General features: G+C 39.1%; 1 protein-coding gene and 1 long non-coding RNA gene across 4 annotated transcripts in view; one reads left to right on the top strand and one right to left on the bottom strand.

Annotated features, from left to right (window-relative positions):
* Positions 1-25,527, top strand: part of LOC125697744 (uncharacterized) — a 61,202-nt gene that overhangs the window by 1,716 nt on the left and 33,959 nt on the right. For all 3 annotated transcript variants that reach the window (XR_007378909.1, XR_007378911.1, XR_007378910.1), the window contains exon 2: positions 25,043-25,208. This is a non-coding gene — a long non-coding RNA (uncharacterized LOC125697744). The remainder of the gene's footprint in view (positions 1-25,042; positions 25,209-25,527) is intronic.
* Positions 11,332-25,527, bottom strand: part of LOC125697742 (vesicle-associated membrane protein 2-like) — a 46,477-nt gene continuing 32,281 nt past the window's right edge. Inside the window, exons 4-6 of the mRNA XM_048955299.1 lie at positions 24,366-24,524; positions 22,471-22,522; positions 11,332-20,489 (exon numbers count right to left, since the gene is read on the bottom strand). Of these exons, the coding sequence (XP_048811256.1) occupies positions 20,473-20,489; positions 22,471-22,522; positions 24,366-24,524 (228 nt within the window). The 3' untranslated portion in view covers positions 11,332-20,472. The remainder of the gene's footprint in view (positions 20,490-22,470; positions 22,523-24,365; positions 24,525-25,527) is intronic.

The following is a 25,527-nucleotide window of genomic DNA, read 5'->3' as shown; positions in this document are numbered from 1 at the left end:
TATTCTTGCTGCTTTTTGGTATTAGTACAATAAAATATATTTAAAAAAAAAAAGAAAAAATGCCGCACACAAGATGGGAAAGCAGTTACTCAAAGAATGATTGTGCAACTGGAACAAAGTCAGTCCAAAAGTTTTCTACTGTACCTATTTTCTGAAAGTTGGCATCATGTATAAAAATTCAAGTTATTCTAGGCATCACCAGTATAAAATAAGTCAGGTACATATCTTCTGGAGCAATGAATATTACTAGTGATACAATGGCTCATCTGCTAAGAAAACAAAAGAAGATGGTTGTAAGTGGCAACAGGACAAAACTCAAAGCGAAATAGTTTAATTTTCAGCTTCCTCTGCTTACTAAGTAGCTGTAGCACAAGGGCTTTAGTAGCAGAATAAGTAGAGTACATTTCCTTGTGTGTACACACAAAAAAATTAGGATTAATCCACATAGAAGTAAAATCCTTTATGTAAGTCCATTTCACCATACAACACCTCATCTCTCACTAGCATCACGTGGGGCTCTGTGCTGCTTTAAATTCTACCTGGCTCCTCCATCTAGTTTGGCAAGGCAATTACCTACCTCTGTGAAATGGGAGGGAAGGCAGCAGGCCTTCCTAGTAGGGTCCAGTCATAAGCAGCCAGGTTCGGGCTCTGCAGTTATATTTCAATTGCAGAACAAGCATTACTCAAACTGCACCATTGATACTTCGTTTGCTACTGAATCTCTTCCTTGATTAACATTTTTTTTTGTTGTTTCAGCATAGTGTCTGAATTACTGAAAGATGAATTGCTAGAGCTCAACTTTTTTTTTTTTCTTCTTTTCTTAATAGGTTTTACATTAATAAAATGTAATTTAGGAAAACTTCTTGTATGTGAAACTGCCCCCTACCTCCATCACTGCTGAATATTATCAGTGCTCCAACCCCCCCCACACCTCCACCCCCAAATACTGGACCTTTCCCCAGCATATTTACAAAATAAAAGTTAGAATTTGCTTAGCAATAGTATTTCAGTCAGTTCTGGTGAACAGAGCAACATATTGACAATATCAGCTTATTTGAGGGGGGAATTGGAAAAAAAAAACCAAAAACAAATCCTTCAACGAGGAGAAAAAAATGCTACCTGTTTGGGGTTACAGCACAGCACTGATGGAACTGTATATTGTTAGGGGAAAAAAATCACTATTTTGCATCTGGAGCCCGCAACTAGTTCTTCATTCCTAAGTCTAATTACTCATCATTTGCAGTGGCACTGAGTTCCATCAATTCTTGCAGAGATCTGGAAAGGCATTTTGCTAATGAGCAAGAGGTGTCACTGTTACTGTCTGTACAGATGGAAGTTGAGGGAAGACCACTTACCTTCATTACGGTGACTACATGGGTAGGCTTTTCTTGAAGCGTTCTCAAGTGTAGGAACAAAGTACAACAAAGAGAAACCTAGCAATATCTACACAATGTTGGAAACTGATTAAAAGTTCTTTGCAAAGATGAACGGCTGTCCCTGGCCAGAAAACCTGAAGAATTCTGGGGAATATTATTTTTCATTCAGCCCACATTCTGAATGTTTTCTTGTTATTTTTATTCAGTTTCTGTTGACAACAGCAGTGTAATTTTAAGGTTCAGCTACCTTGAAAAGTGACACACGAAGGAACATTGCATTGTTCTGATTTAGAAGGGCTGAAAAAACACAAATGGAAGTTGTGTGTCTCATCACCATAACTGTGTGCTGATCCCAAGTCCCTTACACAAATTCAGGCGTAAATACAGCTTTGTGGACTCTCAGGTCAGGGTTAAGCTGTAGTGTCTATCGGCAACTCATTTTCAAGTCATTCTCACAGAAGTCTGAAGAAAGCCTGAACTTCAATCCATTGGGCCAAAAAAGTTTTCAAGCTTCCTGTGTAATTCGGAACTTTACTGTATGGTTTCACAATCTACCTAAGGTGATCGAAGGCCTTGCAGAAGCACCAAAAGGAATGGTAACACCACCTCTACTAAGTTAAAAAGTAGAGATTAAGCAACTGTGCTGTCAGCTGGATTGGGAAATTGATTGGACTGAAAAATTCCAGGACAGCAGATTTCGGTTGGGCCATATCACAGCTGCAGGACCACTAAAGCCAATAGGATGGAAGTCCAGATTTTGTGTCAGAGCAGAGATTCCAGAACCTATTGATACTAGCTGACAGTATGTGGAATTATGGAGTCAGGCATTTAAAATGAAACGTGCATGTCATTAAACTAACGTAAGAACACTGGTAAGGGATGTCAAACAGAAAGTGAATCTTCATAATGTTGGATTTTTATGTCCTCTTCTGCACTGAAAAGAAGCTCCTCCATCAGGCTGGTGTTCGCCATTCAGAACCACCCATTCAGATGTAAAGACAGCTTTCACACGTCTCTGAGCTGGTGTAACACTTTGCTTTCATCAAGGGGGGCAGCACTTCTCTTCATGCCCTCCCTGCTAGTACCATGCTACCATATTTATGGTTACATGGTCTTCACCCTCTCTTTTGCCTACACCACTACTTGGCCCCTCAGTGAGACAGAAACCTTTCTGAGTTAGTTTCCACACATGAGATAGAAAACATTTCCAGAGTTTTTGCTACCTGAAGCATGCAAATTTCTGGATTAAACACAGGCCAGTGTAGTGCATCTCCTTGAGATAGCTGGATTGCTCCACAAACACCTGAACAGCAGGGCTGTGATCTGGTGCTGTGCCTGCAGAACAGTGTGTAACCCAATCCTGGGCTCCCCACAATGTCTGATTCCTCAAGTGCTCCTTCTATTGATTTAAAAGTACATAGAGTTACTGACTTCCATCACACTTATCATCTCTTTTTTTAACTCCAGTAGAGTGAGATGTTATCATTCTTAGCAAAATGAAGCAAGAAATACACCTTCTCTTAATAATAGAATAAGGCTAAAGAGACAAGATCTAGGTACTGGCTTCCCCTCTGGTGAGCATTTATGCAATTTTTATTAAATAGTCATTACGTAAAACATTGGATTATGACTTGGCACAGGATTGGAACTGGGCTCTTTCTTGTTCCCGGATAAGCTTTCAGTAGTTGTGCCATGGGGTTATTCTGCTGCCCTTAGCTGCCAGAAACCTGTGGGTACAATGCTTCTGTAATTTGTTCCAGTTCTAAGAAACAGATTATAACATTAACTGATTATAACAGAAACCTTCGTAAGAAATTGGATGCTGAGTAGCAGACTGTTAGAATATCTTCCATAACTCAACCCAGACTATCAGGTATTCATCCGTTCTAATTCAGTTACTAATCACAGCTCGGTGATTTATAGTTGGTAAAGAAGGAAAAGCCAGATTTTAAATTATAAGGAGCCTATTTCCTCATATTTCTGAAGTGTCTCTTAATTAAAAACACTTCATTTTTAGATTGAGTTTCTCATTACCATTCAACCTCAATTAGTTTTATGGTGTTAGTTCACACAAGATACTTTGAACTCAATGCTGCTGCTACTGAAGTCAATGGAAGCTTGGTTTTGTTTTCAAGAGAGTGTGCATACTAACTTAACTGGCTGTGTTTGCTTCAGAAAGAGAAACTAAATTAGAAAGTTCCGATAAGCCACAAATTAAAAGAGAAAGAGAAATGACAACTCACTTTGCACTCTTTCACTGATCCATACCACTAAGGACTGAGGGACTGTCACAAATTCTATTATTCCATTAACTTCTTTTGATTTAAATAGTTTTGAGAATGTACTCAAAAGAAGTCGGTAACTGAAACATAAAAAGTGCAGAATTTTCCCCATCGTCGTGGATCATTTGATGCCTAACTGGTATGAGCTTTACTACTTGCCTTTCCTCAGTGCAGCCCCAGGGAGATTTTCCTCATCCACCTCATTTCCCAGCCATGTATTTTCTCAGAATGCTATATAGTTGTAATATCTTTGTCACATTTGTAGACAGTGGCCAATACATTCAAAGTTATCAGGTGAATGGGGAGAGGCAATCAAGCAAGAAGCAAAGAAAGTAATTGTGTGAGCTGTATTTATATATTAAAAAAAACAAACCCTAAAATATAAAACTTACTGCCATAATGAAACATTTAATCTGCTTCTAACATGTGATGCTCTATTAGCTGTAGCAGAACTTTGGAATCAATGCTTCTGTTGTGTAACCACATTAAAAGAAATTGAAGAAGCAGTCTAATTCAATCAAAAGGAAAAAGAAAAAAGACAAACCACCAAACCCAAACTCTTTCATTCCTTAAAGGAGAAAGGTCAGAGTGTATAAAAGAAAAGCAGGAATTAGTAATTCTAAGTAATATTAGCTAATGTTGCTCAGTAGAGGAAAAACTGTTTTCATACTAAAACACTGCACTGCAGGAAAAGTGAGGAAATGTATTTGAGAAAAAGGAGGTAGGTAGAACAACAACAACAAGAGTGAACATAATTCTACCTTTCTAAAAAAGCAGAACGATGACACATTCCTCCTGTAGGCAATTATAAAAATGGTGTAGGACTCATCCTTTCTTTCATGTCTGGGTAGAGAACTGGGTAAGCATTGGGATTTTTTTTCTAACAGGTCTGAAAATACATATCCAGTTGCCTTGCTGCCTTTTTATCCATCTGAGTAATTTAGAATAATTATTTTGTGTTCCCAGTCCTGCTCTTTCATGGTGCATTACTAGCTGGCTATTGTTGCTAATAACATTGGTAGCATTTGCTGGCTTCATTAGACCCTGCAGAAAGCAGTGCTAGTTACGAGGCTGATGCCTCTTGTATGGTAATAGCATTCTTGGTGTTTTTTTAAATGAATAATGTGCAGTGAAAACTGACTTGGGGAGACTTATTCAGAGTAAGTCTGCATTATAGTGTCAGCCTATGAAGGCATATTCAATCCAAACAGTAGAAACTATCTGGGTTGCTACAAAGCTCAGCATGCATACGAAGCCCACCCAAGAAGCACAGTCAGTGCTCAGACATTTAGCCCACTGTGCTACAGCTGCTGTGAGAGCATTCCTGCAGCTGGTTAGCTCAAAGCGGGTGTGGGAAGGCCAGCCTGTACTGCAGTCCTTGCTGGTGGTGGTGTCCAGAGCAGTGGTGCCTAGTGAGCTGGCTGATGTGTCTCCTTCATGTTCCCATAGGTCTAGTTGAAAAATGGTAATTTCCCTCTGCAGAATTTTTTAAAATCTTCATTTATTTTCATGTTTGATTCACTAGCATGAGTTACCTAGGTGAGGGAAAGAAGAGCAATAAAAGCAACATGTTTAAACTGAATTAAAGAGCTTGTATTTAAACACTAGGCTATCATCTACTTGAGCTGTTAATCAAATTTAGTTGCTAAGTGCTGTCATTTCTGCTCATCCAACCTGAATTATTCCAAGGCGCATGTGCCCCTCTTCTTGTAGTGTGGATGGCAAATTTTAATTTTGTCAGATCTTTTTTTTCCTTTCCCCGTGAATCACATATAGTAAGTTACCTATTATTGGATTAATTTAAAAACTAACTCATCAGTTCCTTCTTACCTGCAAGTCAAAATTTACAAATAGCCAGGCCAATTTAAGCCTACTAACAGTGGAATTAAGAAGACGGGTCTCAGTACCAGCAGAACTTGAGGTGTTCTTGTTAGACATGCATTCTACTCTTCAAAGCACTCAGAAAGCAAACCAAAAAATGGTAAGGCCTTGAAATGGCAGATTTGATAGTACTTCACTGCAGCCTAACAGCCAATAAATCAACTTCTCTTTTGTTCATTCATTGGCATAATATCTCTTTTCAGGTTCTAAAATGAAATTAAAGCACATTGTGCCACCATCTAAAAGACTTTTCCTCTCCTCAAACTTGATCATTGGAGCACAGATCAGTGCTCAAGGCCAGAGATACGACACTCCACAGAAGGTCATGAAGTTGTTACAAGTAACTGTGACTCAAACCTTGAGATTCACATTGACTTAATGTCAATTACAGAACGCAAATGTATACATGTATATACAATGTTTTGGTGGATTACAGTAAAATGAATTGTATAGGGAGACCAGTAATGCAATATATTTGAAAACTGCACTATGCCCATCTAGTCACAACCTTGTTTCCACCACAAGTAAATCAGTTCACTACAATAAACTGAAACAATAGCAGGAGACTTTGTGAGAAGACTGCCATATTGCACATTGAGAAAATTTTCCTGCTGTTTGCATGCTGTAGTGGCTAAATCTGAAACAGAACCTCAGTTATATATATATATATATATTTGTTGTTTTTATTGACATTGGTGGAATTTTTATAACACCAAAAATATGTCACAAATAATATTCAATTTTTCAAGGTTTACCCAGACACATTCTACTTCCTATTATCTACTTTCTCTAAAAGACCTTAGTGAAGCAATTGCTGATCTACCAGAAGGTGGGAAAGCAAAGATGTAGAACAGGTTCATTTCTTACTCCCTAGGTAGGAAAACTCAGTTTGGAAGTCGATCGCTCTTCAGTGTGAAGACACAACCAAGCCTTGATGCCTTGGTCAAGCTAGACCAAAGTCCCCTTATTTACAGAACTCTGTTCTCTTAACACCTTTATCTTTATCCCACAACAAAAAATGATGATCTCAACACACCAGTGTTCTGTAGTTTAAAGGCTTTTGTTTGTCTTAAAACCACACTGTAGATCTGCTCATTTGTTAGTATTGCTGTTAGTATTGTTAGCATGGACACGTTGGTATATGCTGCCAGAGGTGTGGTGGGGGCTGGGATGCCAGAGGGCAGGCAATTACAGAAGGGCAGTTGGCTCTATTAATATGTCAGACATACTCCTGCAGCAGGGCAGGTGGCGTGTGAGAACACTGCGGAGCTGCCTGAAGAACTCTTTGTTCTCCCTTCAGTTCTAGTTTACTGACTGTGGTGAAACCACTCATTAGAAGGGAAGGTAGGGAACGTTCTTAAATGAGTCATGTTTGTTCTATGATTGTCAGACTACATCCGTAACTGGTTCAGCAGCTCTATTCAACTGGTGAGCCCGTTCCCACTACAGCACACGACACAGGGAGCCTTTATATAGACAGCTGTGGGCAACGTGCTTCATGTTGACTCTATTGCAAGAGAGTACAGGAAAGACCTATTATACATGAGAAATTCACAGCCTTTCCTTCTAAGGTGCATTTAAATTATACACTTTAAATTAAAAAAAAAAAGAAAAAAGAAAAAAGAAAAACAAGAATTGAGAGTCCATTGAGGACAAATGAGGCAACATAATCAGAGTCACCCTGTGCAATGCTGAACTTGACAATGCTGGATGCAAACCTGGAAGCATCAAGAGAATACAAAAAACTCTGATGGTCAACATTGGCCACCATTATGGCCAGACCTCAGTCTTCTTAATGAATTTTTTTAAATAGAGAAAGTCGAGAACTGAAGTGAAATTCCTTGTGGCATAATAGCCCAGGCAAGAGGGGGAGCAGCATTTCACACAGCATCACAAAACAGAGAACGGGACACTGGGGGGTGGTGCAGAGCAAATGAGACAGTGCCAAAAATCACACTCCCCAAAACGCTGTAAGTTTGAGAACACTTGAGAAACGCGAAGGCTGTCTGAATTAACTGATGTGAGGAGAGCAATGTGAGAAGTGTTACAAGCAGTACAATTACAGCACAGCACAACGGTTAATCTGAGGGGCAGACAGCGCAGATTAATTCCGTGCATACAAATTGCGACTGAATTCGTTTTGAATGTGCAATTAAGTCTGACACTATTAGTCTACCTCGGCATAAGGTGGAATAAATTCCCTAGAATAACAAGCGGTGGGCAGCAGTGCCCGCACCGCAGCACAGCACAGCAGGGCCGCTCTGTGGGGCCGCTCCCGCCGCCGGAATCCCCCGAGGCTCGCAGCAGGGGGAGCCCCGCGCAGGCTCACTGCGGGCCGCTGTCCGGCTGCGGCGTGGAAAGGGCTGATTGGTGGTGGGGTTTTCCTTCATTGCAGGATTTTAAAAACGATTTAGTTTGATTTTTTTTTTTTAAAGAAAATTTTAAAAGAGAATCTTCTTTCTGACATTGCATTGCGATGTGCCTGATCGTGCCAGCACATTAAAAAAGGGGAAAGTTCTGAAAGGCTCCCACAGATTCTCTAAGGTCTCACAGAGAAAACGATCAGGAATAGAAACTGCCAATTAAAGATATTCTGAGGCTCGACTTCTCCCTGTTGCCTGGGTCAAACGAGAGCAGGCAGGTTTTGTATTTGAAAGGCTCACTTCATAACCTCCCTTTTTGCTCTCTATCTCTAGGTGTGATTGTGATGTGTTATACAGCCGTACTATGCTGAAGAAGAGCTCACACTGCTCTTGTTTGGGTATTAATGTTCTAATTGTTAAAATATTATTTTGTGGTAGAATCCAGACACTGGGATATCTGTAAAACAGTGGTGTCTTAGTGTCATCAGAAAGCTTTTCAGTATTCTACACGAAAGCTGATAAATTTGTATACAGCCAAGGGCAGCTCCTAATGGGGACAGCGCCACAGAAATGCAGCAGCACTAAAACAGAGCCAGCTTGGCCGCCTTACTCCATAGGGCTATAAATTCTAGGCTTAGCTACAGATCAACATGTAGGTTAGCTCATCATCTAGATTATAGTCAGGCCTTGAGCGTACTACTTTTGCCTGTATCTCCCCAGAAATACCATTTCTAGTCCTCAGCAAAGGCTGCCACTGTATTTCTTCCATCTAACTGACAAACCAAGGCATCTCATTTACAACTGGCATCAGTGTCCAAAGTGATTAGCTGTTTGAATGGTCAAGAAATGCCTGTGCAGGAAGAAAGTTTTGCTTTTTGTATATGAATGCTGGAGGATGGGGAAGTTGTAGCTGTGGGGAAATGACTCAATTTCTCAGGCCTTATACTCTTGAGTGAAACAGAAAACCCTAAAACTCTTGCTGATAGAAGCAGGAGGATTTAGATGAAAATCATCCTTAAAGAGATTGCTTACAGTAGTTTCACTAATGATAATTTTTTTAATTGCCCAAAACTATAGAAGTAAGAGGTTAAATGAAACAATGGGTATAATATCAGGATGACTGCCATGGAGGCAGAGGTGGTATTGACAGTGTTGAATACTGTAAGCAATTGTAATAATTACTGTTGTAGGTAATACTAATATGCCTGTAGGATGTTTCAGTTTCCTTTAAAAGAGGCAACAAAATGTCTGTGCTACCACATAAAGCATTTAGTGAGCCCACACTTGGATGAGAACACTTACTGCTGCCCTGGTCATACGTGATGGAACTGGCAGATGTGCAGAAATGGACTTCTAGGGTGATAAAGGAGGACATGATCTAAAGAATTAGAATAATTAAGACTGGAAAAGATCATCAAGTCAACCCATCCTCACCATACCTACTAAGCCATATCCCTAAGTGCCACACCTACACATTTATTGAAAATCTCTAGCCAACAGACAGTAGAAAAGCCAGGCTTACCCACATTTATTAAGCAGTTCAGCTAATGGCTGATAAATTATAATTAGACTGTTCAATGCTGAGGGAGGAAGAAAGGGTGTTATTTCTGCAGAGTCACTGTAGTTGTCTTAAAACAGTTTTAACTGAGCGTCATTGATACCAGGAGATTCCCACAGGAAAATGTGTTAATATTTGTAGGTGTAAGAACTTCTCATAATAGCTGCCCAAATCACAGGTGCCATTACAAGATTACATTCTCCTAGATTTGAAAGATCTCAGAAAGCAAAAAAAATTTTTTTTTAATCACAATCATCACTACCTAGCTTATGTTTCATATAGAGCTCTATTAGTCTCAAGATTTGAGGCTTTTTATCCTCAGTCTGCACTTTTTTATATTTTCCCTAAATGGTGAGATTTTTTTAAAATTTTAAATATGTCAGGAGCACTTAAAAGCATTGTGTTCATTCACTTACCTCCATGTAGTTCAGCTCAGAAAGCAGAGTATGTATGGTCACTTCAAGGTCTGCCTTGTCTTCGAACTATATTCCAAAGCATAAGCATATCCCAGAGCTGTTCATCCTGTTAACTTAATAAATCCCCAAAACAGCCCTTTCTTCTCCCTGAACTGCCATCAGTTATGCAAAACTGCTATCCATACAACATGCAAAAATACATTTGATTTTTCATATGATCTTACTAGTCCTGCTATCTTCCCCATAATCACTACATATAATTTCATTTTTACTTGATTTCATCACTTACTAGAATTCTATATAAGCTGGATCATTGGAAATTGAACCATTGTCTTTCAGCAAAACTGAGCTAATTAGCTAACCTGACTGTAAGGGAGCTAACAGAGGATTTCTTCATTATTAGCATAAGCCTTATTTTGGCTTTGATCAGTTTCCTGTGTTCTTCAATATCACATCTACATGCACCACGCAGCCTAATTCACTCTCTCAGTCCTTATATGCTACTTCACATAGGTGAGAATATGCGTTGAATGAAACAAAAATTAAAAAATCAATGATTTCTTTGTCCTAGCTTCTTACAGATTCATAGTGTCCCCAATTTACTGCCAAGCGTGCTAAGAGTTACCAAGGAAAAGGCTGTTGTTTTACTAGAAGAGCACTGTGCATTTTGGTATCACCTGTTCTGGTGTGTCAGGTGGGGAGATAATTCCATACCTTCATATGCACTGGGATGATTTGCAGACAATTTAAAATTACTGAATGATGTCCCATAGGCATGAAGGCATAGAACCATCTAGAAATATCTAGCTATCTGTGATGCTTATATATTTAAAAATGTGGGGGTAATCCCTAGGAGGGGACAAAAGCAGCCAACTCTCGTCCCTTCAAGGAGCTTAATTACTCATTAGTGATAAGGATGGTAATGGTTTCTGTGCCCCATTAAGCCATCGCACTAGTCGTAAGCAGCAGCAGCTGTTTCAAGTTAAAGCAGAAGATGATCCTGAAAGTCTGTATTCCTCTCACAAAAAAATCCTTCTTTCTCCACTTAAAAATGCATCTGAAGTACACAAAACCCCTGTACTAGCAAGACTCTGTGGCAATGAGTTCCCTTAGTTAAGTGTGCTTTATTAACAGGAAAATATATTTCTCCATAGGGAGAAGTAAGAAGGTCAAATGTAATAAATACATTTTCTCACGTGCTTCTCTTTAATGACAATTCTTTAATGATTATACTAGTGCTTCCACTGCTTCCCTTCTCCTTTTTTTGTATATGGATTTCACTGTTGTCTTACACCAGAAGTTTTTTACTTTTCTGTTAGACTGAGTATATAAAAATTCAGGGTGACTTAGGAAATATTAGTTTCCAGAAGATAACACAGAGAGGGAATGAAAGCTGAAACTACTTACCTCTGGTTAACTGTGCGCATTCAGAATAGAAACAAAACAGAAAGCATCTACTTAAAACAAGATTTATTGGCACAAACATACATGTTACAAATGTATGCAGTATTCTTGGAAAATATGTTCACCACTTCAAGAAAAAAAAATCACCACCCACAAGAAAATACAGTAATATCAAACATCCTAAGTTGTCACAATTTTAGCATCAAAATGTATGTGGAATTTTATCATTTATAAACTAACATCCACTGACCTCCAGGTCGAGCACTTTCAGAAATTTCCTGGTCTCCACAACATTTTTTTCCTTCTCAGGTAGCTCTATTAAGACGCAAATGGAATATTTTCTATAGAGGCACAAATCTCAATTTCTTGCCCAGTACAGTTGAGTCCACGAGGTCAGAGATGCTGTTCTCGGCAAAGGCTTTCAGATCCTTTTTGAACTCATTACTACATAGCTTAGCACTTCGGTGTGGCCTTAAAAGGATGCAATTAATGGTTTGGTCTGGAGTTTAGTTTTTAAAATGGCAACTGAAAATAAATTACTGGTTATTCCTACTAGAGGAAAGAAAGCTTGAAGAATTAAAAGGAAGGAAATAGAAGAAAAGTTTTTGTTTTTTACTGCCATTCCAGTGGCATTGAACAGAGACTGGCATTGTTAAAGTGGCTTGTGAGAAAAACTAGAATATCAGTCAATTCCCTTCTTTCTCTTGTGCCACTGTAGTAACTTAGTAACCAGACAGTGTTTTGTCACTGACCTCAAACAGTGCAGAATCAGACTACCAGATGCCTTGAATCTGATTGAATGCTATCGATAGCCTCAGGTCTGGCCTCAGAGGTGTGGGCTTCATGTATGCAGGAGGAAAAGAATACACTGATATCCTCAGCTTCATCAGACCTGACCCAGACACCCACCGCCCTGTGCTGCAGAACCTCTCCCTGCCCCCAGCTGCCCCTCTCCAACACAGCCCCATGCCATTCCCTTGGGCACAGTCGCTGTCACACAGAGCACAGCTCAGCGCTGCCCATCTGCTCCCAGTGAGGAGCTGCAGTTGCCATGAGGGCTGTGCTCAGCCCCTGTGCTCTGGGCCAAACAAAGCAGGGGATCTCAACCACTCCTCATAGATCTTGCACTCCAGACCCTTCAGCATCTTTGTGGCCCTCCTTTGGATGCTCTCAAATAGTTTCTTGTCCTTGTATCATGGTGCCCATTGGCAGAGTTCACTCTTGAATCCCCCACCATCCTTGAAAACTTTCAAAACTTAGCATGACAAACCCCGAGCAATCTGATCCAACTTCACTTGGTTCTACTTTGATTGGAATAAATAAACCCCAGAAGACCATTCCAACCTAATCTTCTATCATTCAAAGGAAAGGCTTTTCCTCTCCTGAGTTAGAACATAGCATTGTTTCTTCATCAGGCCTGGATTTAGTAAGGACAGGTGAGTCAATGGGAAGTTGTCTCTTCCCATTAGCACTGTGTGATGCAGTATGCCCTCAATCTCAGATGGTGATAAAAGATACATAGCTATCTTCTTCTTCCCTTTCCTTTGCTTCTATCTCAAAGCCCCCAGAGAGGAGAAATTCGCTATGTGCTTAAGCATGTGCTGAAGTAGCTTCCAAAACAGGGCATGCTTTGTTCTTTGCTCAAGGCCAGAATGTGAAATACTCAACCATATGTTCAGGTCTACATTGCTGAATTGTATGCATAGCACCTTCAGAGGCTGCTTTTCAGCAATAAAACTCAAACATAAGTGATTAAGAAAAACAATTATTAACTGGCTACAAACTCTTATTTCCTGCAACGGCTAAAACAAATTTATAAGAATTAATATATGGACACTGTGAGAACTTTTTATAATGCAAAACTAAGTAAAGATTGCCCATGGTAAATACTGGTTGTACTTTACCTCTTCCATACTTCAGAAAAGAACGTATCACCCAAATGGCAAACGTTTGTCCACATATATATATGCATTTGGAGCAAGGGAGGAAAAAACAGTTGTGAAATAAAAATTTAACCTCTACAACAGGTGATATTTCCCCCTCAAAATGTATTTTTGCAACAGACAAAGGAAGCTTTTAGGCCCCATTCTTGAGTAGGAGGTACTAATCTTTCTAATGTCTAATCTTTCAGTGGTGCTGATAAACACAATATGACTAATATTTTACCATGTGGTTGAGGAGGGAGGACTTTTCATTTACAAGACAAAGTAATAATGGATTTCATTACAAATAGTTGACTACCAGTAATCTTTCATTGTGCAGACCTGTGCATGTGGCTTAGTTGCATTAGTGTTTAATCTTATATCCAGGTTGGGAAAAAAGCAAATGGAAAATATATTGAACTTTGCATTTCTACTGAAAAAAAAAAAAATCTGTCATTAATAAATGGGCTTTGGAAGCTTACTATTTGTCTAATTTGTATAGCTGCTAGTAACTTAAATACAAAGAATATTTAGAGATAAACTGTATACCTATAGCCTTTATGATGCAGTTCTACTTTTATTCTGAGTCAGTTTTCCTTTTAAGTTCCACGAAAGGCTGAACTTGCAGTATTTAAGATGCTGTAGTTTGTTAGTGGCACGGGGCCCACACTGACCACTACATTGTCAGGTCTAACCAACACGAGCCTGACTAATGGAGAAACTGTTGCAACCTTTCAGGTAAATTCTATAAATATTAAGAGTTGAACTTCCAAGAACAATTGTGTGCTGTACTTCTATGAATTCACAGCTCTATCGTATGTATCATCTCATATCTTACAAAGAAAACAACAGCAGCTACAGCTGATGGTTGCACTTGATGATCTTTTCAGGTCTTTTCCAACCTTAACAATTCTATGATTCCACATTATTTGGTCTTACTTTCAATAAATCTGCAGCTTATTGGGGGAGAAACTAATTTCTAAGGATACATTAACATAATGAAGACTGTTAGTTCTTTTAAACTCTTCTCTTTCCACAAGCTCAAACCACCACCACCACACGTCCAGGATGTCAAAAATGTATTGGATTCAGCACAGAGTTTTTCCATCCTTTCCATCATGGACCGTTTAATAGTGGAAAAGAATAGATATTAGCATGGAATGAGGGTAAACAAAAAGATGACACTGTGTCAATAAGATGTTATTACTGGCAGACTGAAGCTGTGTACAGCAAGAGGTATATCTATTTAATGCACCGATCACTCTGGAGCCCTTATTTGACTCAAGTCCTGCAGCACTTCTGCAGCACATGGGCAGCATGCCTTGGGGTGGTACATCCCAAACTGCTCTCCTTGCAAAAAACTCTAAATCGTTACTGTGTATGTCTCCTGTATTTTCAAGAAAAGGAAGTACATTCAGCTGCCTCATTTGAAGTAGTAGTGTATATACACTTCAACAGACTAGCACGGCTTAGTTTAGCACGTGAATGGCGCTCTTAAGTACAGGCTCTCCAAGGAGGCTACAGAATGTTGGCAACATTTCACTTAAACCATTTCCCCATTTACTACTTTGTCATTATCACTCAATCCTTATTTGCCATTTCCTCTGTCTTCCAACAAAACCGATAGAATTACTGTTCCAAGAAGTACTAAAAAATTAATTAAAACTGCATTGTGCACTATCGCATCATTTCGAACTGCATTATAACCAAGAGCCGTGCCCTGCCTTCAGTGTTCTCATACCCTCAGTAGGGGCTGGTTTGAGGACAACGGGGCATTATGGGCAGGAGGCTGTGCTCCACTCAGGCCTAACTCAGCTACGATTGAGGTCAACAATAACAACAGGACAGAAGGCAGGGAGTCAATTCATAGGGCAACAGAACAGCCCCAATATGCTATGCTCCAAATATATTACGCTCCAAAAACACAAAGGCTTTAAAAGAGAACAAAGACTTGAAGAATAATGGTGAAGCCAGCTACTGTGAGAATAGCTATAGAATGGACAGCCTTTCGTAATTATCTTTGTTGTTCTCTATGGTATTTTCTCTTTGAAAACAAATAATTTGCCCTTTTAAACTTACAGCACATGGCTTCTTTGCTTGAATAGAGTGTTACATATGAACCATGAGGCTGTATTCATGTTTTTAACCGGTACAGGTTATGATTTTTGCTTTGGAGAGTTAGCAGATGTGATACAGTCATGACAGAATGAGGTTACTGCAGAAATGACTCATTGTTAAATAATCAAGTGTTTACCAAAACTGCTTGTAATCAGACTGCCACAGTTTTACTTTACTGTAAGATGTAGCTTTTAAATGTCAGTGCATTGGGAAAAAAGGTAAGCTTCTTGGGTGGCTCAGATCTCTTTTTATGCATGTGTCAGTCTTCTGGTTCTCAATGGAGAAAAAAGGCAACTGAGAACATCAATGGAAACATCAATTAATGAAATAAAGTAAGGGAAGTTAATTGAAGAAGAAAAAAAACCATTTCTTGAAGTGGAATAATTTCTGAAGGAGAAAAGAAGGAAAAAGGAAACGCGAGGTTCTTGTTGGACTGTTTCATACATCTCAATCTAGTATTCCTACTGAAAGTAACAGCCATCATCTAAGACATTTTCAGCCAATTATTTCTCATGATACAATTGCTATTTTCAAACAATGTTATTCAGCCTTTTAGCTTTTAAAGACAGGTGTTTGAGGGTGCTTGTACTTTATCTAGCATGGAGAAACACAAGCTCAAATAAATTCCATTTAACAAAAGGGCCCCAGGTCAGCTGGGGAGAATAACTGCCAAGAAGAGCATCTCAACTCCTCTGACTACACAGGGAACCCAAAGGTTAAGTCTGTTACTGTCCTAAGGTTCAGGTCAGGTCAGATTCAGGTCTGAATCCAGACCAAAGAGACTTTGGCCTCTTTGAGACCTTTCTCCAATACTCACTGTGTACATTGGGAGTGAGCCCATTGCCTTATATGGCTACTGCTTAAAAGGCAGGAGAGGTGGATTCAAGATGTAAGCCCTTGGTTACACTCAAGTGCCCTCTGATTTGTTTTGTGAAGATGTAGCAGATCTAGCACGAACATGAGCAACAGAGGCACTGCCATGAAAAAAAATAGATTATACATACGCCCACTGGATCTATAACCTCGCATAGGACAGAGAAAAAAAACTCCATAAAAGTACAAAGATTTCAGTAATACCTGAGCTTCCAAAAATTCCTGAAGTCTGTCTGCCATGACAGATGCACTTCGGAGAAACAGACATCACTGTTTTACATGCATGCTCTTAAAAGGCACGTCAGAGTCATGAACTTGCTTATAAGAGCTAAAACCCATTTAGACAAAAAGTAGCTTGACTGTTCAGAAAGTTATAGGAAGGTCTGTTGGAGAATCAGGGACAGGAATGAATGAATGAATGAGACGCAGCAAATGATGAATTTCAAAAGGCCTTGCTAACCAAGAAAAAAAGCCAGGCCTTACTTCATGCAGGTTCCAATGGAACAGAAGTACCAGCTTTAAAAGTCAAATTGACTAAACTTTGAAATCACTTCTTGTCCTACAGACCCTAGAGTTACATTCAGAATCTTCATCAGATTCTCCCTCCTCCATTTAATAATACCGGATTATGTTGAACTACGTTGGACTGACTGTGCTGTTACATAACAAGGTCATCAGGTGTCTCTGTTTGGACTTCACACTACTTGCTCCCGCAAGTTCTGCATTCCAGATATTTAGGTTTAGAGCCACATTTATGTTATTTCAAGGTGAGCTAAATTAGAAGGAAGAAGGTATAATGACCAGGCAGGACTTTACTGCTCTGTGAAGACTGGCTGCAAATAACACTACTTAAACCTAACATATTGATGTGTAGTCAAGCTAAAAAGCAGCTATGACACAAACACAGACTAGCTCCTAATCACCCAATTTCAGCAATGATGTTTCTGAATGTCATTATCATGCCAGCAGTGCAGCTGTAGCCCAGACATCAGGGGAATAGTAAGTGCTGATTATAAGTACTGAGAATGCAAGTCTCTTATGTTACTAGTGTAACTAGTCTAACTCCAGTTAAAGCTACCAAAAAATAAATTAAAGCTATGAAAACTCTAGCTAAAGCTTCCAGCCAGAGAAGTCTTCCATTTGGTCCCCGGGATGGCAATCATAAGTTAATCAGCCTTGCAGTCTCCTGAGGGTTTGCCATGAAGTAGATAAAAGGGAGCCACTTTGTGCCTTTTTACCAGCATGAGCCTGGGCAGTAATTAGTGATGAAGAGTCATAGTTTAAATTCTACTCAGTAACTGAAATTCTAACCAGTACTGACTAAAGAAGAATGAGTTAACCTTTATATGGGAAATTTGCTATTACATATAGGGAGCTGTAATTATGAATGGACATTTTAAACATAAAGGCAGTGACTGAAAAACAAATCAATCCTGGCTTAAACACAAATAAGATCTCCAACTGTGTTTATATAGATTGTCCTCTGTCACACTCCATGTGTAAGTGATGGTGTTTCACAATCCATGACCTTAAACTGTTCTCTATAACCATATTCTCACTGCAAGATAATTAACATCTGCAGGAGCAGTAAGACTCCAGGTCTATACAGTGCAGAAGGACATACTTGTTCGTGTTTCTTGGGCTGAATTAGAAATGTTACATGGCTTACCAGCTGCAACCAAACAGTACAGCTAGCGAACATTGGACATGCACAAGCACACTATAGGGCAACCAATTTAAAAACATTAATTTAGCAAATTTATTAGAACACAGGAGGAAACTGCCTCTTCACGAACATTTTACAGCCCACTAGAGGCTAGGTTTCATGACTAAACTCTTGCAAATTCTTACCAGCGTCTAGTAGTAGTCAACCTTGTCAGTTGCTATTTTGAGGGAGAATGAATACACATTCAGCAGTTTATCTTCTCCACTGCCCCCTAAAGTTCCCATTTTGATTACTAACTTGAGATTAATGAGCTCAGAGGACTGAGCTCTTACAGATTCATTATAGTTTCATTTGTAAACTTTGCATCTTCATAGCTTCTTCATGTGTATCTCTTGCTTACATCAGATAAACAGTCACTTTAGACTGATGGGTATGATGGTATCATATAACCTTACTGATTGTACTATCTCCAGTGAAAGCTATTTGTATCTCATGAGATGTTTCAGCATTCCTGTAGAGAAGCCCCATGAGGATCAAGTCATGCTCAACGTGAGTATGGGCGGCAGGGTCTCACCATCAGGAGGTAGTTCTTTCTAACTGTTATCCAAATATCTTAATAGTCTAAAAGGGGTCCTGAAGTTGGATAGCTTATTCTTTTTCCAGAAAAGTTTCAATTACACACAATAATAGCATTTCACAAAGTCAGGCCCTTTAATGACAGCATAATTTTCTGTCCGATCCATGAGGATTTTAGAATAGTTCATGCACTTAGCTGATGAACTGAAGCAAGCAGGGCATACCAGTAGCACATCAGAAACTTTGAAAGTTACTAATGTTTGAAGGTTACTTTTATTACGACCATGGCCACCTGCTAGTTAATATGAAACAATACACGTGAAAATGAAGTGATAAAATATATAGAAAAACAATGCAGCTGGAACCATTCAACTAATCATTGCTTATTCCCTCCACAAAATTCTACTTGAGATCTACTGCAATGAACTTGTCTGGTTCTCTCTTTTTTTTAAGTCTAAGATCATGTTAAGAGAGATGCTCTTCAATGAGCATATCTGCTAATATAGCTATTTATGTGCCTTAACAGAGTTGCAGGCAAAAATAAATAAATAAATAAATAGATAAATAAAATTAAAGAAGAAAATCTAGCAATTCTTAGAAATTCTGAAGATCTCAACTTAAAAAGGAGCTGTCAGGATTGCTTGGCTCAAAATCTGAAAATTCTAGTTTCCAGTTTAAATAGATAAGCTTAAAATTGGTATAATTCTCTCCGGATATTGTCCACATTCTTCTCAAAACAAACTGTGCAGTATCTTAAAAATCAAGTAGAAATCAAACACTTGGGTGTAACCTTACAACAATAGCATACAACTTTCCCCCCAAATGCAATATATTCTTTACTTTAATTGTATCAAATGTTGGTTTAAGTATGAAAAATATCTGAACTGAGTACTTTACTAAGATGATGTTATAGCTTATAAACCATACAAACACAACTTAAATTTAAGTAAGCCTACTAACACCTCCAGTTTAGAACAGTGTTTCTCTGCCTTCCTCTGCTCAAGGAAAGCTTTGTTAGGCACTATCCAATTTCCATTCCCTGGCCTCTGTCCCTACAGTTCCTTCTGTTACTGCATCCTCCTCTTCCCGATTTTTAACTGATCCTCACAAAGGGAACCATTTCTGCAAAATGGTGTAGAACCAGCTTCTTACAGTTGTGATGGGAAGCCACAGACATCACCCAAGTCATTTATATACTCAAGTTAGAGCTATAAGCATTGGAGTTTGTCATTCAAGAGAGTTCTGTGAATTGTGACAGACACTACCTTGAGTTCTTAGCAAGAATCTGCATCTTGGTTATTTATGGTGCTTGTATTACCATTTTTGCATTTCACTGAGCTTTTTCAAGATTGTGCTAGCTAACATTTTTTGGTGTCGAACAGTCTTCTTTCTGTCTTTCACACTGAGGCTATCTCAGTTGCTCAGAACATACTGCAAGGGAAAAATTAAATCCATAAAATGCAGATATATTTATTTTCTGCAGGTAATGTTTTTAGATGGATATCACATTTAATTTCAAAAACATATGTGATTGGTTGGCTAAGTAGAGATGTCTTACACATTCTATGAATAGCTGCAAGTACCATTCTCCAGTGCAGCAGACACTTGCTACCTCAAAAAGCTGCATGTGATAGTGGATTTTGCCACACAACTTTAGGTACTCAGACTAAGAATTTTGGCCCTCATGTTTGCTGAAACCTGACAGTGTCCCTTTACGCAGGAACTCTCCTACAGCTGCATTCTCCAATTCTGAGATATTTAGGATGCTTTTCTTATACTACGGTTTCTGAAGGTCAGTGCGTGCACATTTTAAGACACAGTGATAAGACAGTGTATGGAACTACTTGGCAGTATTTAGCTGGTACAGTTTCTTGTGGAAACAACAGAATTCCAAAACACACCACACTGAATGCTTATACGTTATTAGAAGCAAAAATCCCAAGACACCAGGAATTAAAAAGCGGAGTTCAACAAAGGAACACTGATATTGTTGGTTGATACGAACAAAGTTGTGCCAAGTCTTCCTTCTTCATTTTTTCAAGTGGAGAAATAAACTGAGAAAGGAAGCAGAAGGGGAAAAATAAGACATACAACATTGGTTAGTACAGAGTTACCACTGTGCTTTATCTCACAGAAGCTTGTTCTATCTGAGGATGACAAGCACATCTTTTGCTGAAAGAACACAGGGTTTAACATTGTGCCTTCCTGCTTGGAATAGAACTGTGACTCCCATCCCAAAATGCATTTAAAGGGAGAACTGGAGTGGATAGCAGGGAAACTGTGGCTCCAGAAATAGAAAAGACAAGGAGCGATGTTGATGTGAGCAACCACTCCCCAGCAATACCTGTATGCCCACATGGAGGAGATCTTCCTTGGGCAGCCAGCCTACTCGTCCAGGGTCTCACTACCAAGATGAAAGGTAGCTCAGCTTGGATCACGTTACCAATTGTAGTTTGTTGCTTACTGGAACTACCCAGTTTATCTGTGTCTATAACCAGGCCGGCACTGCAGATATCTTGTTGACATTCACATCGATTACATGCCTTGTCTATGGCAGCCTACTGAACACTTGATGATAACTGAATTTACAAATATACTTGAGAACTGCTGTAAATGAAGACACCTTTGAGTTCAATACGCAGACCCCGGTTTGATGATGTGACGCTCACATTTGTGATTAAATACTGAATCCAACCTAAGCATGTCAAACTTGCTACTTCTATTTCCAGACTTACCAAGGCAGGCACTCAGCATTTAAAACCAGGAGGAAAACAATGTTATCACTCATATATAATTTCAGAGTTAACTTTTAAGGAGAAATTATTAGCTATCTTGTCTGTTTTTTACTTTCTTGTTAAGATATAGAGTGCTCAATGATATATATATATACACACAGCAAGCAATTCAATGGCTGCATATCTGTCTTCTCAGGTTGCTGCACTAAACTTCAGAACAAAGGCCTGTCTTTCTCTTGAAGCCACTCACCTCGAGTGCCCGGTTAATATAGTTAATTAATATCTAGCCAGTTCTCATTCTCGCTGTATTAGAGTTACGAAACCCTACAATCATTCTGGGTCACTCTGGTGCCAGCATTCATAAGACTAATAAACTTCCACCTGTATCTCAATCCATTCAGTTATGTTTACAGGTGATTCTGTAAGCCTTCTTTACAGAAATAACGGGAAAATGGAAACATGCCAAAGGTGAGGCATGTAATTTGAGAGCTGGGAATTAATTCCCATCCACAGTGTAGCCTCCTGGTGAATCGCCTGTGGGTTACCAGCTGTATCTAACTCAAGAAATCTCCCTTTTTGGAGTTAATACCATGTTACTGTTATGTCATGTAACGGCTGTTGCTAGCCCAGAGGTTACATAAATAAAATGTTTAATTCCTGTCATTACCAGATCCCTGGCTCCCAACCAGCATGACTGCCATTATTCATTTATATGCTCTCTTCCTACAATAACTGTGTAAAAGGAGATGATGTTTGAAGACATTAAAGCAGCGTGTCTTTGCACGATCTGTTACCAATATTGAAGTGTTTATGATGCAAAGGGATTTTTAGAAGCAGCAACGTCTCAAATTCCAACTAATTTGGTGGGAACTGGGGAATTCATTAAACGCCCATTTGCCATGTGGGCCTTCACCCTCCTAGTGATGGGTATGAGCTAATTCAACAATTACTGTTCTCACTAGAAACAACTATGGCTGTAGCCCTGATTCTAATTAAGATATCTGAGACTGCATAAAAAAGGTATATAAACATGAAAAGGGTGAGCCTTTAATCCTGGGGAAAGTTATATAACAAGCTAAGGTAAAATACATTAAACATCAATAAATTCTACCTATATGTGTCTAATGAGCTTGCAGTAATTCTCACTATACCAGCATGACTCTTGAAGGGGAATTTCACAAATTAATCTATTTAAATATTTTATATCCTTTTAAATTTTGTTTTGTTTTCTAATACATCAGCACTTCACAAGTGACAGAGCTATTCAGATCATAAATGAAAGAGAAAATGAATTACTCACTTATAATTATAATGAGAATGGCTGTGCATACTACACCAAGGATGATCATCATCTATTCAAAGAAAGTTACAAGAAAAAAGAAAATCAGGTTTTCAGATGAAATACAGTGGCAGAGCTTTTTGCTTTTATTTAACAGCCCTTTCTGTGTTACTTCTTGCAAAGACCCAGTGTAGAAGACTTGTTAAAGCCCCAGACTTGGTATCAAATTTAGGAAGAGCTGACCTCCAGCAACAGACTTACCCTCTTGTCAAAGCTATCAAGTACTTGCTCATTAGCTAAGATGCAATGACCAAACTTAATCATTTCCAGCACTAAAGTAAAAATAGACTTCTAAAGTGATACAACTCCAGATATGACTTAAGCAAATGTGTTCCCTCTGGCTGGATTCACACATGGTTCAGTTAGGAGAAGGTTCTCCAAAACCACGGAGATGGTTGGGCACTGGAACAGGCTCCCAGGGCGGTAGGCAAAGCCCCATGCTGAAGATGTTCAAGAAGTGTTTGGACAACTCTCTCAGACATATATGGGAATTCTGGGAGGTCCTGTGTGGAGCTAGGAGTTAAAGTTAATGATTCTTGGGGATCCCTTCTAACTTGGGAGATTTTCTGATCTAGGTACCACTTTATACCAGAGTACCTTGACCACTTTCCACCATGTTTCCCTAGTCAGGAAAGAGGTGGCTGGAGAAGTCTGATGTCTAGCAGTTATTTTTGCTGGTTTTGTGTACTTGTGCTGTTGAGAGGTAGCCCACACCAGCCACATGGTTTCCAGCACATTAGCCTAGAAATGTCTCACTGGACAGTAAGAGCAGATTCATCAGGGCCAGCTGTGCACAGACATGTACCAGCACTGAGTTGGAGGCCCCTATGTTAGATTTGATGGATGCTAGTGAGGACACCAGAGATGCTGCAGCCCAATTCACATCATTAGCCCAATGAGAATAGGAATAATAATAACAACTTTAAAAAGCATATGGACATTTCGAGTCAAGATCTTCATTCCTCACAACATATGTCTAGAGGACAGAAAAATCTGCTGATTTGCAGGAAGTCTATTTATTGCTCCCCCTACTTAACCGAGACTGGAAGTCATAGGAAAGAAAGAAGGGTTCTGTTTGTCAGCATAAGGAGAAAGGGAGAATGAAGAAAGGAGAATGAGAGCTGGTTTGAAGGTCTAGTGTAGTATAGATCACTATGGTGACTGAGTTCAGTGTGGGTGAACCTAGCACAAAATCTGGGTCTGTAGGTCCAGAATGCCCTGCTTCCTGCACACCTGGGCAAAACAACTGGGTAACAGTTTAGAATAGGCTCAGAGAAACTGCTTAGCTGAGTTTCTAACCTAGATCTACTTCATTCTGGAGTGCTTGTGTATGTAGTTTAAACAGAATATTCTGCCTTGCTTTACACATCATAGCACTGTCGACTGAAGAGATAAAGCAGGCATCAACAGATTAATAAAAATGCATTTTGGATTCTCCTTTGGGAACAGGTTTTATTATATGAGTGGCCATCAGTAGTCAGCAGCAAAGATAGTGTTGAAGAGAAATGGGACATAAGGTGAACTTTTGCCACAATATTCATATCCTGCTAGTGGAAAAGGTCTGAAAAGGCAGAGGAGAGAGTGGTTCTCTCAGCTTAAGGGAAAGAATGAGACTTTGAGGACAGTAGAGAAGACAGATGGTTGTTTCAAGATCTACCCTGTCCTAATCTAACCCACTTTAAAAGACACTGTCATTTCCTCACTTCTCACAGTGGTTTGTGGTCATGCAACATAGAGGGCAAGGCACCTACTTCTCCCCTTGATAAGAGACTATTTAAAGATCCCATCTTACAAGCAAAGTCCCAGTACATGCAAGAAAGGGTAATGTCTTAACAAGAGAGCCTTATACTCCTTACCTTGCAATTTTTCCACCAATATTTTCTCTTCAGTTTGGCTGCACTGGTTTCAAACTGTGAGGCACCTGCTTGCAATGCATCTGCCCGGTTGTCAAGCTCTGAGAGCTTCTGGTCTCTTTCTAGCACCTTGTCCACGTTCATTCTCATGATGTCTACCACCTGCAAAGGCATACCCCCACTTTAGATTCAACATATAGTAAAGCCAAGGGTCACCCATATGTTCACACTCTAACACATCATACTGTGATGAAACCAGGTTTTTGCCATTACAATATGTGATGACAAATACTTGGACAGAGTCTCAAAAGCCATGTCTAGGAAAACAGACACAGTGAAAACAGGATGAACATAGCTATTCCATGCTCAGATGCACTTAAAAGTAAAGGGACATTATGAAGTACAGTAATTAAATTCATTAAAGCTTTTGATTCCCTTTAGCCTACTAGGTGCTTCACTACAGATGCAAAAAAAACTGACAGAGATGTGTACCTCTACTACAGTTTGGTTCGCAATTGTCTAGTTATCAGTAAACCCAAGTTATTATTTTCCTTATACATTTAATATAATTAATTCAGTTAATATAATTTCCTTATTTGAACTAGAGAAATTGACTAGATAAAGCCATGGTAAGAGAAAAGATATGCCTTTTCTGACCAAGGAATTTGTTTGTTCTACAGGTTTTTCCCAGACAAGATGCCTTCTCAGACAAAATTTGAAGTCCTGCTGGAAAGCGGAGGAGATGAAATACCTTACCTGCCAAAATTCTTCCGAAGGGTAGCAGGAAGCTCACATGCTCTCAGCGCACATCTTCAGCAAAAAGTGTGCACAGCCAGTACATAATGGGTAAGGTCTATTCATGCATACATCTTATAATTTGAGTTAGAGGAAAATCCCTTCCAGAAAACTTATAATCCTAAATAGAAATCCTGGATAAATTCATCACTAGTATAAAAGTTAGATGGCACACAAATCTCAGTAAAGTTGTGTCTACTTATTCTAGCAGTGAAAATGGTTGCTGGTATGCTAACTTCTAGTCTGTAGTAAGGAAATCATAAATTGCATTATATGCAAATAATAACTATGGAAAAAAAAAATCAAAAACAAAACAGACAAACAAACAAACAAAAAACCAACAAAAGCAGAATCATACATATACTTGATT

Source organism: Lagopus muta, chromosome 9 (genome assembly GCF_023343835.1).
Source record: "Lagopus muta isolate bLagMut1 chromosome 9, bLagMut1 primary, whole genome shotgun sequence".
NCBI classification, from domain to species: domain Eukaryota; kingdom Metazoa; phylum Chordata; class Aves; order Galliformes; family Phasianidae; genus Lagopus; species Lagopus muta.
This window is presented reverse-complemented; position numbering and strand designations above follow the sequence as displayed.